Source organism: Neovison vison, chromosome 4 (genome assembly GCF_020171115.1).
Source record: "Neovison vison isolate M4711 chromosome 4, ASM_NN_V1, whole genome shotgun sequence".
NCBI lineage: Eukaryota > Metazoa > Chordata > Mammalia > Carnivora > Mustelidae > Neogale > Neogale vison.
In genome coordinates, this window is record NC_058094.1 from 194,470,884 (window position 1) to 194,491,016 (window position 20,133).

Consider the following 20,133-nt stretch of genomic DNA (forward strand, 5'->3'; position numbering starts at 1 on the left):
TTGTTGTCCAAAATGTTCTATTAAAATTTTTATTTCTGGGAGTGCCTGGGTGCCTCAGTTGATTGAGTGTCTGACTCTTGATTTTGGCTCAGGGCATGAGCTCAGGGTTGTGATATCAAGCCCCTAAGTTGGGCTCCGGACTGAGGATGGAGTCTGCTTAAAGTTTCTCTCTCCCTCTCTGCCCCTCCTCCCTGTGCAGATGCTCACTCTCTCCTTCTCTCAAATAAATAAATAAGCCTATAAAAATTTTTGTTTCTTTTCTGGATTACATAGTAACTTGAGCTCCCAAAGCAACATAGCACCTTCTAAACCACAAGTTCTTCATACATGAAATTTGCATATATATGATTTTGTTTCTATATGTCTGTATAGTAACCACAAGCAGTTTGATTCTAGGATGTGTGAACATTTAGTTTCATTCTCTCAAGAATAATTTGAAGAAAGAGAAACTAGACTTTGAACATACAAAAGGGAGGAGAGATGAACCACGGAAGAACATTAGAGAATTTATACTGAAACTCTGGGAAAGCATACAGACAATGATGGAAATAAACAGTACCCAGTGGTTTTTGGAGGAGGTGGGGAACTGAGATTTGTTGGTGGAAGTAGTACTGCGGAGACTGCAGGACACTGGCAGAATACACAGAAATTCGGTGTGCCTTATAAACACATGTGAATTCAAAATAGCACTGAATATATACAGGAAAACAGATTGGGGGAAATGACTTTTGGAACTGGGGCAGAATAGTGTATTGTTTGAAGTTAGTCTTAACTTACTGTGTTTAGGTCCCTTGATTTAACTTTTCTAAGTCTCAGTGGTCTCATCTGTAAGACGGGGGTTATAATAGTACTAATTGGGAAAGGTAGCTATGATTGAGAAAGTGCCCTGAAGGCCTCTGCTGGTAATTTACAAATATCAAACACTTAGTAATGTTAGCTCTTGCTATTGGTGATGATTAATACATTGTTTTCTGTAGTCAGACAAAATGAATTTACATATACATCATTCAATTTAAGGGGGAAGGGTGTAGGATGGTACCTGTTATTTTCTAGATGGCAGTTAATGTTCACTGATGGTACCTTTATTTAGAATATATGTTGTCTTTTATTGTCCCACTCTAGTGAATGTAAAATATAGTTTCATAAGTATATTACCTCTCTTCCCCCGTCTTATTTTTAACATGAGGGTTTAAGTTCCTACATAATTTAACCTACAACTGAAAAACTATAGAACTCCAGAATCCCTTGCTTCCATTGCATAATGTAATAAATGTAATAGTTGATAACATCACTTTTGTTAATAGTGCTTCTTGAAGTGCTTGTATATTCTAAATAGCCTCTCCATTGTCATATATATCCTGTTTTCACCTTTTCTGGTATTAAATAATTTTATGGAACTAAGATAAAAGTTTAATTTAGCATACTTTAATATGAGCAGAGTATTTTGAATCATGTATTGAGGACATGTCCTTGAGGACACCCTCTCATCCAGCTCAGTTAAGTGACTCTCCTATCCCCATGCTCACATAAACCCTATACATTCCGTCTCTATCCTTTCGACTTATTTGTACTGTCAAATAAGTTGCAAGCACTTTAGCCTTAATAATAAGGACCCTGTCATGCAACATGAAGCAGAAAAGACCAGTACTCAGAAGCTACTCAGCTGATTTTTGTGGAGTGAATGAATGCTTACCCAGTGCTAAGGCCTGGTTATCAGTGCACCAGTGACTGTTTCTGTGAATTAGGCAATTAAGAAGCCCTTTAGAAATAAGGTAAAGTAATATAAAAACAAGAAATAAAATTAGTAGTACGCTAATTCCAAAGACTTTTTTATGGAATAACTTACTTACTTCCTTACTTTCTTTCCTCCTTTCTCTCTCTCTTTCAACATTTATTTATTTTAGAGAGGGAGAAGGAAAGAGAGAATTAAGGGGAGAGGCAGAGGAATATGGAGAGACAGTCTTAAATAGACTGCGCTGAGCACAGAGCCTAACATGGGACTTGATCTCAGGACCCTGAGATCAGGACCTGAGCTGAAAACCAAGTTGGGTGCTTTACTAACTGCGCCACCCAGGCACCCTGGAGTAGCTCTCTTTCTTTATGAAGAAGATTCCCTGCCCTTCCTCAGATATTAAATATCTCACCCTAGTTGCCTAGTTAGTTACTACTCAGTACCTTGCATAAGGTGACAGGTGCAGCCTTTTCCCTCTGGAAGACTGAAGAGGGCTCCTGACATAACTGGCTGTGGTTTGAGTCCTGAATTCAGAACTATAGACCTTACACAGTTCTACTCTTAAAGATACTATAGATGATGTTAGGAAAATGAATAGTACCAGCAGGAAAAATGTTTACTATGTATGTCTAGTAAGTCGGCATTCATCTCTTTGTTCACAAGAACCTGAGTTATGGTACGTAACTGTGTAACAAAGCAAATGGTAGACATAAGTCAACATCAAAAATTGCCACCTGGGCCACCCAGCACATGCTGTGTCAACCCAATATGAGAGCTATCTTCTTTGCATGTGACAAGTTACCAGAACCAGGAAAGAGTTTGCAGCTGCAACAGGAAGCAGATTAAAAGACTGGCTTGGTATCATCTGGAGACTCAGTATATACCGTTTACTTACCATAATGTGATGACTATCAGCCATCGGTCACAGTCAAGCCATGGAACCTTAACACATCATTTTGCAGCAGTCCCCCTGCAAGTACCCCCGGAATTGCTGCCATTGGACAGTGTCCAAGAATGCTTGAACAGCTGCTCTGACAAATGGGTTTTTCCCCCATTCAAGCCTGCAAATGGGGAGCTTGAGCTTGCTTTGCAACACTCCCTGCTTCTAGGTTGCAGAATCCATTTAAAAGGATAATAAAGTATCCTGTACTCTGGCACTGTGTATTTTTCATTTTGGAAAGACGTAAATATCTTTAGGATCCTTTTAATGCAGGAGGTGAGAAATGATCCTAAAGAGTTGATTTCAGCTTTTTCTTTTTTTTTTTCTTTTCGCTTTTGTTTTTTCTTTTTCTCTCTCCCAGACAGTAAGGATTGTATCCTGGAGCCGCTTTCCCTGCCAGAAAGTCCAGGTGGCATCACCGCTTTAGAAGGTTCTCCATCTGTGCCTTGTATTTTCTGTGAAGAACATTTTCCTATGGATGAACAAGACAAACTTCTGAAGCACATGATTATTGAACATAAGATGGTCATAGCTGACGTCAAGTTGGTTGCTGATTTCCAAAGGTAAATTTTGTGTTGTCCCTAAAAGAATTAAATTCAGTATTCCATAAAGGAAAAACAGTTTAAAGATAAGTTTATATATGAAAATATTCCTATGCAAATATAAACATTCATATTATTTTTCAAAAATTGTTGGGAAAACAGAGACATTTGGTTGGAGCCTGTCAGGCCAAAAGAGTAAAGAGTTATTCAACAAACCAAAGTGGTATAAGCTAGATCACTGTTGAGGTCAGTGAATGAGGTACTGAAGGGAAGAAGATGAAGAGGATGAAGAACAGAGACATAGAGGTTAGTGGTTGAGGAAATGCCAACCGTGGGCATAGCCAGGACCCAAAGTGAGCTAAATTCCAGTTTATGAGCAGCTAACTTAGAATATCCATACCAAGAGACAGGTAATATAAGCAGTTATTCATTGTTTTCTAATTCCTAATTCCTAGAAGTGATTGTCCAAGAGAAATGCAGTTATGTTCATGTTGTTATTAGTTGACACTTGGAAGCATTTTTCATATGCACATTATCATGGTAATTAACTGGTTTTGTACAATTACTAAAAGCATACATTTTGGTATATCTGGCCAAGACCCACTTCTAGATATTCTGCCCTGATTTCCGTACAAAACATTGAAGTAGCCCTGATGATGTAATATCTCTGCATCTAAACTATGTATCTGCCAGACCGCATTATTCCTAGCAAGCAATTCCTTTCTTATGATGGGTCCTGCAAAGCGGCAAGCTATATTACTAAGATTGAACTGTAAAACCAGTCAGGCCTAGGGTTGAGTGAAGACTTGGTGACTTCCTGACCATGTAACTTCTAACAAACTACTTAAACCACTCTAAGCAGCAACTTCCTCAGCAGTAAAAGGGGATAACACCAACTCTCATAAGATTGTTGAGCATTAGGTAAACCAGGACATGTATAGGACTGGCCAGTGCCTTGGACATCTTTTATATCCACCAGATGGTAGCCAAAAATTTCATTATATTTTGATTACAATTTGAAATCTTTGTTTTCCACAACTATAGCTTGAATTTTCTATGGGTATAATGCTGGTCTGAAAACATAATTATTATATATCAAATATAACTTTTGAGAAAATTTAATTTAGGATCCTAAATACCCTAAACTTTGAGAATGAGTTTGTTTTTAAGTTGAAATAGTTGGGAAGCCTACAGGAGTATTATTATTCTCTAACCCTTCATCTTCTTCTCAACTGCCTAGCACCAATACAGAATGTCTGTTGAGTGCTTTCTGTATTATTATGACCCCTCATATCCACTCAGCATTGCGCTTTTTAGATGTTGTTGTTGTCAGGAAGCAGAAAGAGAATAGTGAAGGAGAGTTATGAATGAGATATGCTACCAACTAGTAGAATAAACTAATTACTACATAATTTCAGAGGAAGCACTTCATACTTCTCATTCCCATTCCTTAATCTTTATTTTGAGTTAAAATATTTGTGTTTTTATATATATGTATGTGTGTGTATGTGAGTATTTTGGGAGTATTCTCATATATGATTTCTAGTTGTATGTAGTGAAGTCTGTTGGATTTATTTTAGATACTTTTTAAGTTAGAGATCTTCAGATTCTTACCAAATAACCATTGACAGGACTATCAAATGAGCTATTCTTTGATAAATTGTATATCTCAGCTTTTCTTTGATGTAAATCTATTCTCTTAACCCACTTTATTATGTAAATGCAAATTCTTCCTCAGGAATTGGAGAAAAATATGATGACCTATGTGAGGAATATCTAAATTTCAGTTTATATTTTTCCCTTTGTGTGATGTGTAATAGCTAAGTAGCTGTATTTGTACAAACCTTTCTTTTTTATCATTGATATTAATCTCATCTGTATGTGGGCAGAAAAACCAAATTATTTACTAGGTCTCAGACTTAGGAGTCAATAATTAAATGTTGAAATCAATCACCCTCTAAATATAGTTACGCAGTAAAATAGATGCTTTAATTAAAAAGCAAAAGATATATAGCTGATATATGTATATATACATATGTATACACTTTCCAAATAAAATGTGTGGTTAACATGTAATTTTAAATTTGGAAACCTGGCTTTTCCTGGTCAACTGTCCTCCCAGTAAGCTTCACTTTGGTGGTTACTTCAAATTGACCAAGAACATATGTGAATAAACTCTTGCTTTTAAGTACTTTTGGATTTAAAAAAAAAAGAAAAAAGAAATGCTTTTGGATATATCCAGTCTCCTTTAGGTAATACCCTCCTACTATTTAGGAAAACTAAAAATTCCTCTCCAAAACAATACAAACATTAACTACTTGTGAGAGTTAAGTTGGAATCTTCTCAACATTATATGACTTTTTCCTAATGTCGGAAAAGTTTCAGGGGTGGGTATATGTGTGTGTATATGTATAGATTTACATGTATCTGTGTGTGTATATATATATGTATGTGTACATATATAGCTTCTCAGAGAGGAATTGTTTCTTTGGAGTATAATAAGTAATAAAGATGATAAATAATAGGTGAGATACTTACCTTGTTCTTTATAGGAAAGAAACTATAAATTTTCATGTTAAATATATTTAACATTTTATAGGGGAAAAGTTAACAGTAAAACTTTCTCAGAATAAAACAAAAATAGAAATCTTTCCTTTGAGCCATTTAACATAGTTATTTACACTGAACCATTTACAAGCTTTATCCAGTAATTATAAAATTTTTTCAGAAGATAAATGGTAACTCCTTAATTCTTATCTTTTTCTATATTAAGTTCCAGTCATTCAGTACTACTTAATTAACAACCATATCTCAAATCTTTATGCCCCTGTCAGAAAGTACACCAGTTACAGTCAGGCTGGGCAGGCAGGACTACTAGAAGGATTTTTTTGGGAAACAATTCAATGAAACATGATTGAAATTCTTTCAAAAGAAAAAAGTATTTGCTGATGACCTAATAATTACTCTTATGGCTTTTTAATGAAGTATAAAATGCTTTGATAACTGTCCTCCAAATAAAGAATTCATATCTCATGTCATTTCTTGGCTGCCTTTAAATATTGAATGATTGCAACTGTAGCTTTAAATACACTAGAGAAGTAAGAAAACCTGGAGACACACTAAGTGTTCCCCTAACATTGAATATCCCCCAGATGGCCTCACTGGAGTAGTAATCGGGGTGAGGAACCTCTCCATGGTGTATTGTAGCAGTAGCCATGATGAAAACTCTGTATCCAGCTTGACTGTCCTGGTTTTTGTTTAAGTCCATTATCTTAGCACCCAGTTCTGCTGTATGAATTTGATTAGTCAGAAAATAGATGGCTATGTAGTATGGTTTGGAAGAACAATCCATCTTCTATTCCTGGCGTCTCTAATAGAGATTCTTCTGTGTTCTTCATCCCTGGTACCAATTTACAATAGAAAAATGCTGAGGGGAAACTAAGAAGAGTGGCTGGGAGTATCATTTTTATGTTGTCTTCTCTTTCCTTTTATTTCCCCCTTTTTCTCTCTCCTCTGGTTTGGTGGTAAATTGTGGGGAATGAAAAAAGAATAAGAGTAGCTGTTTAAGATACTAAGTGAATAGTGCAGTTTGCCCTTGGGGATCAGAGAATAATGTTTCCGCCTTTTGTAGGTACTTTTCTTCTTTTCATCCCCATTGATGGCCCCAGTACACACTTGCCTTCTGCCCATCTGACACTTCTAGTGTGGAAGCCAACAAGCTCACCATAGTTACGGTGAAGTTATGGTTTGAGGGTGAGCTGGAACCTCAGATACGTCATTTTTAGATCTCTTAAAATAAGGTCTTGCACCATCTATAAGGAAAGAGTTCTCCCCTTATTTAACCATCCCGGTCAACAGTATGGTTGTACATGAGAAGGAAGAACTAAAACATGGTTCTATTTTCATATGTTACTCTTTTACTTCTTTTCCTTATATGTTCTATACTCAGCCTTGTCATCTGTTTATATTTTTCTGTGTCACAGTTCTCTCTTTCTCTCAGACCTCTCCCCAAGCACTTTTTTTTTCTTTTTTTTAAATACATGAACCCCTTTCTGTAGAGCACCATGGAGCTAGGACATTAATGTTAGGAAAAAGGGAAAGAAGAATTAAAAGGAGACAAAACAGTGAGAGTTGAAGGCTACTAAGAGAAACTTACAGGAATCTTTAAATGCTCTTCTACCTCTTAAAAATATTTCTTGTTAACCTACTATGTACAAAACACTGCTGGTTGCTCTACCAAGCCATTTAAAATGTCCAAATTTTTACTGTCTGTTACTAAATCTATTTCAATAAGTCCTATCCCCTTCAGGGGTTTTTCTTTCTCTACTCTAAGTTTTTTTGGTTGTTCTTTGTTGTTGTTGTTCTTTATGTATCAACCATATAGCCTGATAAACGGTCAGCTATAAAGTCAACCTTTCCACATCTCTTCTCCCCATGAAGGAGGCTACCTTCTTGTCTTGGTACCATTTGATAAATGAGATTGCAATTGCCAATATAAATCTTGTTAGATAAACAGGAAGATGAACAGGTCATTGAATCCTGTCATCTTACTCCTTCTTTCATCAGACAGTGCAGGTCCGAGTGTTAGGCTATACTTTAAAATTTACACACGGTGCTGCTTCTAAGTACACTCATTAGATATAATTGTAAGCTTGGCTATTTTTCAAAAAATCTGCCTCATTTCAGCCACAGAGTGCACATACAAAATTTTTCTATCTTGTCATATAGGTATTGAATTTAGACTGACATCTCATTGCATTTTTTTTTGCCTTCAGTTCTTTTTATGTGTAAGATAACCCCCCACTTTTCAATTTATTGGAAAATGTGTGATAAAGCCTATTTAATCATTGTTGCATTTTAAATTCACATAAACTTAGATGTGATTTCAGAAAAACTTCATTATCACCTAAGAATAATTCATTTTAACTTCCCCATATGTCTGTTTATTGAATTTGGGGATAGTAAAGTTTAATCATGTCCACGCCTTTACAGAGTAATTTCATTTCATTAAATATTTATTTCATATTTCTACAGTGCTCTACTGCATTTCCACTTACAAATTTTCTAGCAGTTCTCAGTCAACATTTGATTTATTGTTTTGGGATAATTAAATGGTCTTATAAAACCTTATCACTCTATAGTAAGTAGAATATTGGGTCTTCTTACTATCCTTTGTTTTTGATTATTCTAAGGTACATTTTATATTGGAGGAAAAGGTTCACTGAACAGCCCATTACAGATTTTTGTAGTGTGATAAGAATCAATTCCACAGCTCCACTTGGTAAGTATACATCTTAGCTACCATATTTTCCCTACAATCCAAAAATCCAAAGAAATAACCTTACTTCCTTAAATTAGATTTCTCTCACTTTCGTGGTAACTAAAATTAAATTGCTCTCTTTATGTTGCCTAACTTCAGTATGGCTAAGCAGAACTATATGCCAGAAGAGAGATCCCAATGGACATACATATATGTATGTTTTTTAAAGGAATACATCTTTCTGGAGAAAAAATGATAAATACCATTTCTTATTTATTTTCCTCCCATCCATGTACTAACGAGGCCCAACCCTGCTTAGCTTCCAAGATCAGACGAGATCAGGCGGGTTCAGAGTGGTATGGCCGTTGACCTTATTTATTTTCCTAATCTCTCAACAGAAGAACAAGACAATTACTTTTTGTTATGTGACGTTTTACCAGAAGATCGACTACTTAGAGAAGAACTTCAGAAACAGAGACTGGTAAGAATGGTTTTAGAGGATGAACAATGTTTTGGAAATACTTGTAAAATCACTTTTGTTCTTTTTTGTTTGTTTTCACTTTTTAATCTTAAAACTTTCAAACATACACAAAAGAGGTAATACATAAAGATCTTAAAACAGAAGATAAGTATACACTTGATTGAAGATTAAAGCATTCATGTTAAAAATGCAGTGAGAATTTTTTACTTTGTTTGGCTTCCTGGATTATCTCTAAAATAACAACAAAGCTTACACATTTAAGTGTAATTTTAGCTGCCTGGCACATGCTAGGGTTCAGCAGTCGTGGAAAAATGCCCTCAGCTAAAATTGAGTTGAATTAATTAACTTTTTTTTTCTCCTCTTCACTGGAATGTGCTATGCACTCCTTTTATACCCCTTTATGAATTAAGCATATGGTTTGTTCATAGTAGCCTTTCTCATTTTCAGCTTTAATCATAAGCAAGCTGATTTGAAACTCTCAGCATTTTTGGTCTTTAAAAAGGGTAACAACATATACAAGTGTGAACATTTTTATTTTCATAAGTTGAACAGAAATTTGTCCTTTTTTTAAAGTTAATAATTTTATTTAAAAATATACAGTTTTCCATTATTTGTGATTTAACCTCAACTATTACTTGAAAATGACTTGTTCCTCCTTTAGTGGTTACTTTTAAATATTCCTTATGTCTTTGGATTTGGCTAAATAATGTTACGACAGAGAGCTGTGATTTCATTGTTTTCTGCTAAATTCTCAAGACATGGAAAAAGAAAATAATCCATCAGAGTCATAGGATTTAAGGAAGCCTCCTGAAGCACCTTATATTTTGTGAACACTCCAAATGATTATTTCTCACACAGGGAGGAGAATGTTGATTTATATGTCAAAAAAGTTATGCTTTTACTATGGCAACAAACCCAGTAAAGAAACAGGACTTCTAAAGTCTTTCTTCTTTCTCTATTGTAGTGTCTTAAGCAATCTACAAAACACAGATGAATTTGCAGTCCTTTGGAGGGGGAGGTTATTTGCTTGTACTTACTCATAATTTTTTATTGCTTTGGGTTTTCTCACTGTTGCTCACAGTGGCCTTAATCAAAAATGATCAAACTGCCATAATCCTAGTGCCCCAAGGATTTCTTTATATCAAACCCTACTACTTCAGCCATTGCTATTACTCTATACACAGAATCTTTACTGTATGTCAGCAGATAGATGAAGTCCCAGAAATATTACATCTCTAAAATTTAGGTGATCTTTTAAGATTCTGACACCCATTTCAGCATGTTTGTTTTCTTTTTCCCCAAACCACTGGCGATTCTCCAACACCAACTGTGTGTCCTACAGTTCAACTCAATTCTGACACTATCTGCCCAGATATAGTACACAGTTTCACAGACTGAGGGCTCAGTCCCACAAAACCGCCCTACCGTTCGGATGACAATTGCAAGTCCAGGTTGCTACCTGTGTTTCTGACCCACGGACTGTAAATCAGAGGTTTCCATGACCCTCACCCCCTTGGGTTTCATTAATTTGCCAGAGCAGCTCACTCTAGGAAACCAGTTTACTAACAACATTACCAGTTTACTACAAAGGATATCAAAAGAATATGAATCAATAGCAGATGCAGAGATACATACATGGGATGAGATCCCAAGCAAAGGAGCTTCTGTCCCTGTAGAGTTTGGGACCTGGCAAGACAGCACATGGAGGCGTTCTGGTTCATCAGCCTGGAAGCCCTCCAGACCTTCTCCTTTTGGGATTTTTGTGGAGGCGTCATTACTGAGACATGACTGATTAATTCATTGGCCTTTGGTGACTGAAGTCCTCTCTCCTAGGTAGGAAGGGGGTTGCTGAAAATTGTAACCCTCTAATCACACAGTTGGCTCCACTGGCAGCATCCCTCACATCCTTAGGTTACTTGTGTGCTTTCCAAAAGTCACTCATTAACATATCAAAAAACACTTTTTAATAGCTCTGAACACTTAGGACTTTAGGAGCTATGTGCAAGGACAAAGACCAAATGTGTGTTTCTTATTAAATCACATCATACCTTCTTACTAACTTTATAGTCTGACAAAGTGATAGATTTGATGAAAGTGAGTATCATGGCAGCTAACAAAATGTGAAATATATATGTATATATTCTTGAATTCCTGCTTAACTAGATAATCATACAAAGGAAAAAATGCAAGGCATGGCTCCTGTGATAGAAGAGCATAGAGGAAAAAGGCAAATATGTGTTCTTGTCTTAGTACTGGAGATGATAGAATATCTTGTAGGGTTTGTGAAGATGAAGTAGATATTGCATGTAATATACTTAGAACAGTATCTGTCACATAGAAAGCACTCAATTAAGGTTGCAAATAACAATGATAATACTGTATCCTAACAGTGAAATGGATTTGGGCAATTGCAGAGTTGTGAAAATGAGAGGAAAAATGCATGTGGATCTAAGTATTCAAGATGTCAGGAAAGTTGATTAAATCCAGTCTGGCTAAGGTAGAAAGATTTTTGGAGGAGGAGTAGGAGATGGATTTAGAGAGATGAGATGGAGCTAAGTTGTGGAACATTGACTTTTTAGTGATAAAGACCCATCGATGTCTCCCCATTGTCTATGGGAGTGAAGTGGAGAAAAGATGATAAATATAGCTGTGTAAAAATCCACTTAACGCTGACAACTCTGGCAAAGAGCAGAGCAACATGAAGACATGGAAAGAAGCTAGCAGTTACTAAGAGCCACCCATATGCCATTCCTTGTCTTAGGTCCTTGCTTCACGTCAGCCCTCTGAAGTAGCTATTTAAATGCTGTTCTCTTCATGAGGAAACTCTGTCCTAGAAAGACTCTTTTGCCCAGGACCACATAGTGAACAAGATGCAAGATGGGGCTTTAAACCAAATGTGTGCCTTTTTTTTTTTTTCCCCAATTTATTTATTTTCAGAAAAACAGTATTCATTATTTTTTCACCACACCCAGTGCTCCATGCAAGCTGTGCCCTCTATAATACCCACCACCTGGTACCCCAACCTCCCACCCCCCCCGCCACTTCAAACCCCTCAGACTGTTTTTCAGAGTCCATAGTCTCTCATGGTTCACCTCCCCTTCCAATTTACCCAAATTCCCTACTCCTCTCTAACGCCCCTTGTCCTCCATGCTATTGGTTATGCTCCACAAATAAGTGAAACCATATGATAATTGACTCTCTCTGCTTGACTGATTTCACTCAGCATAATCTCTTCCAGTCCCGTCCATGTTGCTACAAAAGTTGGATATTCGTCCTTTCTGATGGAGGCATAATACTCCATAGTGTATATGGACCACATCTTCCTTATCCATTCATCCGTTGAAGGGCATCTTGGTTCTTTCCATAGTTTGGCGACTGTGGCCATTGCTGCTATAAACATTGGGGTACAGATGGCCCTTCTTTTCACGACATCTGTATCTTTGGGGTAAATGCCCAGGAGTGCAATTGCAGGGTCGTAGGGAAGCTCTATTTTTAATTTCTTGAGGAATCTCCACACTGTTCTCCAAAGAGGCTGCACCAACTTGCATTTTATAAGAGTGCCGTGCCAGTCTAATAGTAAGTACTTAGCTTCCCATATGCCTTACTCTTATTCTAGACTCTGGGAATTGCTCTGTTTTGGATGCTCAGCGTTTGACACATGTGTATAGGGAAGAGATTCAGGCTAGGACTGGAATTTAGGGAAAACAGGAGATTTACAATAGGCTGCTGCTGGGAATCATGGCGAGAGGATCAAACAAGGAAAGATTTGTCAAATAGCAGGAAGACAGGTTGAATTTGCAGTCAAGCATTTCATTACAGTTTTATGCTCTAAACTATGGAAGCATGAAGTTGGTGTGGTGATGTTCGTTTGCATTGATGACAAGATATCTTTCTTTTATGTATAATGAGCTCTACATTATCAGTAACAGGCATTTCCGGAAAGAAGTCCAAACAATCAAATGAAACAATTCTGAGCAAAAGCAATAGTACACCTTTTATCTTTCATCAAGGACAAAAACTTTTTCAGCCACTTTCAAGAATATGAATTGGTGTACCATTCCTGAAAGGTGCTTTGTCATCATGTATTGGAACTTGGGAAGAGATTTATGCCCTTGGTCCTTGGTCCTTAGTCCTTATTTTCCCTCTAAGAACTCGCGGGAGGGGAATCATAGACCCAGAGGGTTAAGTCACCCACTCTGCCACAGCTTGGTAGTTTTTTTCTTATTTGTCATTGATTGTATTTTATCGAAGAATTTCTCTTCATCAGAGTTTCAATCTAGCTTCTGAAAAATGTAATTTAAACCAATTAAGTTACATTATGATACTGGATATATAATGTAATCCATGTTTAAGTGAACTCAGTTCAAGTCCATGAGGGAGGGACACTCAAACTGGAGAACTCACATGGCATTTGTTCTCCTGATTTACATTAATGGTAACTCACATATGGATTATATTCTTTGATATTTCCTATCTCACTTGAAACTCTCAATAAAGCATTTAGTTAAATACTTCTGTATGATTTGAGTTCAAATTGACTTTGCCACTTCTTTAAATGTTCTTAAGTAGTACTCAATATATGCTAAGTTCATGTTGGTATTTCCCCCATTTTTTAAAAAATTCCTATTTCTATGTGAGTAGTTGGACAATATAGAGTCTAAAGAATTCACTTCAGGTTACCATAGCAGATTTAAGGCTAGAACCATATTTCTTTTTCCATTTTCTTGTAGACCTCACTGGTTCCTTGTGACATTTGTGAGATTTGTGTGTGTTCCCAGTTTTCTTTTTGAAAAGCTTGATTCCTACTTAACACTTCTTTGATTTTTTTTATTTGTGCTCAGAAAGGAACTGCAGATTAGGAAAGATTCTCGAGAGTTTAATAGTTTGTATACCTTCTTTTCTTTAGCTTTCTTCTTTAAAATGTTCCCTTGGGTACTTCGGTGGTTCAGTCGGGTAAGGACCGTCAGACCAGTTTTTGCTTGGTTCATGATCTCAGGACCCGCATCAGGCTCCACGCTCAGGGACTCTCTCTCTCTCTCCCTCTGTCCCTTCCCACCCACCCCCCAACTCCCCACACTCAAAGGAAAGAAAATCTTTCTAAAAAGAAATAAAAATGGGGGTGCTTGGGTGACTTAGGTCATGCCTTTGTCCTTTGGCTTAGGGGATCATGATCCCAGGGTCCTGGGATTGAGTCCCACATCAGGCTCCCAGCTCAGCAGAGTGACTGCTTCTCCCTCTCAGTCTGTCGCTCCCCCGTCTCACACACACACACTCTCTCTCTCAAATAAATAAAATCTTTTTAAAAATAATTGTTGAACTAAACAAACAAACAAACATGTTTCCTTGATCTCATCATGCTGCCTTACTATCCTCCAGTGGCCCTTTAGCCCCTTTTTTCTTCAGTGGATATGTATAAGTTTCTTAAGGTCATTCCCTCATCTAGACTGTGCACTCATGTCATAACTATTACCGCTACACTGAAGGCTCAAATATTGGTGCAGAGTAGGCAGTCAGAATAAATACCTGTTGATTGAGTTCATCTACAGCTTTCATCTTGGTTTACCTCTAAACCCCAAATCTAGGGCGCCTGGGTGGCTCGCTCAGTTGGTTGAACGACTGCCTTCGGCTCAGGTCATGATCCCGGACTTCCAGGATCGAGTCCCGCATTGGGCTCCCAGCTCCTTGGGGAGTCTGCTTCTCCCTCTGACCTTCTCCTCTCTCATGCTCTCTCTCACTCATTCTCTCTCAAGTAAATAAATAAAATCTTTAAAAATTTTTAAAAAATTAAAAGAAAATTTTAAACCCCAAATCTAACGCTCCTCCCTTATACTAAACGTCTCCATATGGATTTCCAGTCAACACCTTAAGTTGAATGTGCCTAAAACTGAACTTATTTCTTTCTCTACTAAAATTTATGATTTGCCTGTTTGCTTATGTAATGGTACCACCATTCTTCTGGTCACTCAATTTGGAGATTTCTAGAGTTGTCTTTAACTCCTGTCAGTTCCGCTTCTGAATCCCATTTTCATACTTTTCTTTGTAATCTTCATAACTTTTATCTTACCTTGCCTGTGGACTCACCTCTCCAATCAATTGACATTGCCTCCAGAATTTTAATATTAATATAATTTGATATTTTAATATTAAAACATATAGCAGATAATTTTATTCTGCCAAAACCTGCAGTGTTCTTTATCATCTACATGTTCTTAAGATTTTATGAGCTAAGCCTGCATTTCTGGTGTCTTTTATCTTTCAGTTACTCAGTGTTCAGTTTATTTAATAAATATTTATCTTGTACCAGTGTTCTTAATGCTGTTGTTCTAGCAGTAGATGAAATGGGCCATACTTCCTGCCCTTGTAGAGAATGCAGTCTGGTGAAAACACTACTTGTCTCACATTTACTCAAATGTGTTAGGTACTTTCAGGACTCTGTTTCATCAACCAGGAATGCCACCCCACCAGTCCACCTGTATAAATAAAATACCCCTCAAGATATTGCTTAAATGCCACATTTGCCAAAAAAGCTTCCAGATGCCACCTATAAGAATTAATAACGTCTTCAGAGTTCTCTTAATACACGATTTTATTTGGCTTTTCAATTACTGTTATTCAGAAATCTATCTTCATTGTTGGAATAAATGGCTCTTAAGGATTGCCCTGTTTACTTTGTATCTGCCCTGAACCTTCTTCATAAAGGTTTAACTTAAATTTTAATCCTCAAGTATTGGTGAGATGGGTCAATAAAACTGTATAGTCAGATCTCCCTGATTTTTTTTAGATCTCCCTGATTGTTAAAAGAGATATAAGATAGCAAGGCAGACATCTTTAATCACTGGTTACACCTTAGTATTAAAAAGCACTAGTTTTTCAGTTGGCCCGTGGGAAAAGATGTGGCATTCATAAGCTCTCAGTATATAATTTCAATTAAATTGGGATAAGGAGAGATATCCATTTAACTGCCTGGAAGTTTCTCTTTTTTAAAAAATCACTATCGTATCACCTTAAGCATTCATTCATGACAACTATAAATGTTTTATGACAATTTAAAATTTTTTTTTAAAAAATGTTTGATTTTAATGCTACTTTATATATTCCACCTCCCCCACACACACAATCAAAACAACAACAAAATGAAATTGTGGTTCTCCTACTAAGATTTTTTTTCTTCCTGGCACATTTCTTTATATATTTTAGAGATTTTTAGTAAAAGATTAAATTATTTTCTATTAGTGTCTTCAAAGCAAAAAAGTCAGTTTACATGTATACCTTTCTGGCGTAATTCCTACCCTTGTAGCATACTCCTTCTGATTGCATCTAGAACAACTTTCCCAAACATAATATGATATTTCCCATTGAACTTTAACATTGTTAACAACCAACAGAGATCAAGTTAGCTAAAATGACCACTGAGCGATTTTAGCCTTCAGATTAATGTTTCTATTTAGCAAATAAATATAAACCCAGTCTGAAATTATACTAAACTCAATCCTAAAGTTTACCACTCTGAACTCCTTTAACAGAACTTAAAAATTTACATACCATTTTTCATACATATTGGCTCTATGAAACCAGTAAGACAATTAAATTATTTCTGTTTAAATGGAAAAAACAAGTTCAAGATTGTTAGGAGAAATGTTCAAGGTCACAGCTATATACTATATAAAATAATAAGGGAAGCATCCCAGACTCCTGCTATTTCCCAAACCCAGTGCACCATGCTTTTTTCCAGTTGTACCAAGATCCTTTATTTAGTTTGATCTTACTTCTTTTTTTTTTTTAAGAATTTATTTATTTGATAGACAGTGATCACAGGTAGGCAGAGAGGCAGGCAGAGAGGGAGAGAGGAGGAAGCAGGCTCCCTGCTGAGCAGAGAGCCTTTTGCAGGGCTCCATCCCAGGACCCTCAGATATGACCCGAGCTGAAGGCAGAGGCTTTAACCCACTGAGCCACCCCAGTGCCCCTGATCTTACTTCTGTAAGCAAAAGAGACATTTTCTAAATTGACCTTTGTTATAATGAATAAAAATGGATAAGTGGCAACATAGATATGTATGTAAATAAGTAATGGTGTTTTGTATCTACTGCTAAGATTTTTTTTTAAGAAAATCTAATTTCGACGCTGGGTGGCTCAGTGGGTTAAGCCTCTGCCTTCGGTTCAGGTCATGATCTCAGGGTCCTGGGATCAAGTCCCACATCAGGCTCTCTACTCAGCAGGGAGCCTGCTTCCTCCTCTCTTTGTGCCTGCCGCTCTGTCTACTTGTGATCTCTCTCTGTGTGTCAAATAAATAAATGAAATCTAAAAAAAAAATCCCATTTCTTAGTTTATTATCTTAAGTCAGTGGTAGGTAGTAAATTCTTAATTCTTTGGACCTAAACTGCTTACATTTTCTTTTAAAACTTGAAGATAATACGTTTTCAGAGTTTTCCCTATTGTTAAAGAAACATAAAGGTGTATATGACCTTGAGTTTATCCAAGAAAATGCTTCCTCAGGGAGGTTATACTGTACTGAGCCATGCCCTTGGTGCTCTCTCCTCTTCCAGTGTAAGAGGGGGGCATTTTGCAGTCTCCTGTAGGCACTTTTCCATTATTAAAATCCTCCTCTTCTTGCCTACGCTAGATTCTCTCCTATCTTCGGTACAAATGAAAATTAGACTTTTCTAATTGGCATGTGTTTAATTCTTGCAGTTCTTTTTCTTCTGTCCTTCTTTTCTTTTTTTTTTTTTTCAATGTAATGGTCTGTTCCCTGTTAATGGTTACTTTTATGTAATTTTTTTCTCTACTAGTTAATTCTGTCTCTTGTCTCTTCCTTTCCCTTCAAAAAGCCACCTCATTGCGACTCCAAGAAGAAGAAAAATGCTTTCTGTCCTATGTAGCAAGCAGATGGTTGTTTCTGTTATCATTGCTGTTTCAGAAGGGGTGGGAGGTGCTGATGTCTTTTAAGAAGGTGGAATATTAGTCACATCAAACCTCGTGGATTTGTGGGAGTATATCATAAACCAGTTAAGAAATTTCTCTCTGGCTTTTTTGTCTTACTGTCTTGCTTTAGCCATTGACATGCCTTTTCTCATTTGTTTATTAAGATCCTTGATGTTATTGTCAAAGTTAACTTCCTATCAGCTCTCATAAAATGTTGATTTATCTTAAGAAATGGTATTGTGTCATTGATAATCCTTGCATTAATACAGTTATTCCTGCCTCTACATGTGGATCTGTGTTTTTGTTTAAGCACACTAAGTATATTGTATGGGTATATTACGAACATGAACTCAAAATGCCCAAGTCATCAGATTCCGGCAGACAGGTTAGTCTTTCCTGCGGCTACCTAGCACTTTGAGACACTTAAAAAGGATTTCTTTGGTGAATACATAGATTTTTACTTAACCCCTGCTCAGAGGGCTTCTAAAATATTTAAGTAAGTTGCCGGCAGGTTCTGTTCTGAATATGGTTGAAACTACGTCAGTATCTTTACACAAAATTAATTCATTTCCATTTTACTTTGTTAATCAGACTTGCTCTCCATTCCTTAAATTGGTGGAAGTTTATTGAGCTTTCTTTACTTTAATTTCCTCATATTGAGTTTTTACATTAGAGAAAGGATGTGATAAGCCTTCACCATAACTCTGAGTGAGATCAAAATGAAAATACCATGCTTACTATAAGAAGATATGAGAAATGGCAGAAAGAACAAGAGAGGATGGTGTTATTTTTTATCCTTCCTGACTTTAAAATGATTTGAAGACAATTTCAATAGTTTATATAATGTTCACTCTTTCATTTTCATATAACTCCAGTAAATGAAATTTTCCAATACTTTCAAATTTATTTAGAATAAAAATCCAGAGCTCTTACCAGGATCCCAAAGGGTCTGGTACCTGTTTCTCTCCCCAACTTTGGTCACCATATCCAGCCACATGGCCATGTCTCTGTCTCCATTCCTTAGACACAAGCTCTTGCCAGCATCACTTGATGTTTGCACCTGCTATTGGCTCTATTTGGAAGGCTGTTCTCCAAAATCTCATGGTTTTTCTGAAGGGGAAGAGAAGAGTTTTTAGAAAAGCTGATATCTGAAGTAAGCCTCTAGAGTGGAGCTGCAGATAAATCAATGCTTTGAAAATGCTTTTGGAAGAAAAAGACTTTTTTATTTTATTTTATTTTATTTTATTTATTTATTTGACAGAGAGAGAGAGAGATCACAAGTAGGCAGAGAAAGAGGAGGAAGCAGGTTCCCCGCTGAGCAGAGGGCCCGATGCAGGGCTCAATCCCAGGACCCTGAGATCACGACCTGAGCCGAAGGCAAAGGGTTAACACACTGAGCCACCCAGGTGCCCCAATAAAGACATTTTAAAGGGTAATTCCAGTGAATGAAGTGACTTAGGAAGAATTGGTTTCTGTAGAGAATTATTAACTTTAGCTATCAGTTACAAAGTAGACATTAAAACCTTAATATTCACTGATCAATTTACAAGAACTTTTTTCTCAGTGAGTGGGAAAGATTTAAATTCTGAATTACAGATTATGACCAAAAAGAAGGTGTAGTTCACAATGCCCAGTATAATACCAAAACTTCAGTTAACCTTTGGGAAATTTTTGCTGAGTAAATGGCATTTGTTTTAGCCAGCTGGAATGTTCAAGTCACCTGTTTTCACCAAAAAACAATATAAAACCTTCTATGTGTTAATTTCAATTCATTTACTCCTTTGGGACAGTGCGGGTGTGGGGAACAGGAAATAGCAAACAAACTTCTGTGGTCTCCTTTTTATGACCAAAAATAGGTGAGGTACCATTCTCTATGACTTGATGTCAGTTTCTCAAAGGAGTGCCAGCCCAGAATCTCCAGTGCTATAAGAGCTTCAAATGTTCACATTCTTAAAGAGAAAAGGCTGATCAGTGTTCCATCTGTATTAGGGGGCTTTGCCATTTGGTATGCAGTCTGGGTTCTGGTACTGTAACCAAGTCTCTTCAAAAGAAAGCTAGTACTTTGTGACTCATTTATATCAACAGTACAGACCTTTTTCTGCATCTGACTAACGTACTTTTTAATATTTATTACTTTTCTTTTTAAACTTCCATTTTGTTGATGTTTTACTATTTTATTTTTTACCCTGAACTTATATTGATGGCTGAAAACTTAAGTAAATCTGAATTCTAAACTGTTCCAGGATTGATTCTTCTTGA

At 36.6% G+C, this 20,133-nt stretch overlaps 1 protein-coding gene across 2 annotated transcripts in view; it reads left to right on the forward strand.

Annotated features, from left to right (window-relative positions):
- Nucleotides 1-20,133, forward strand: part of ZNF277 (zinc finger protein 277) — a 108,613-nt gene that overhangs the window by 59,666 nt on the left and 28,814 nt on the right. The window contains exons 2-4 of one of the 2 annotated variants that reach the window (XM_044246397.1): nt 3,034-3,235; nt 8,407-8,495; nt 8,873-8,955. In XM_044246397.1, coding sequence (XP_044102332.1) covers nt 3,034-3,235; nt 8,407-8,495; nt 8,873-8,955 — 374 coding nt within the window. The remainder of the gene's footprint in view (nt 1-3,033; nt 3,236-8,406; nt 8,496-8,872; nt 8,956-20,133) is intronic. The other variant, XM_044246398.1, reaches the window with a different exon arrangement.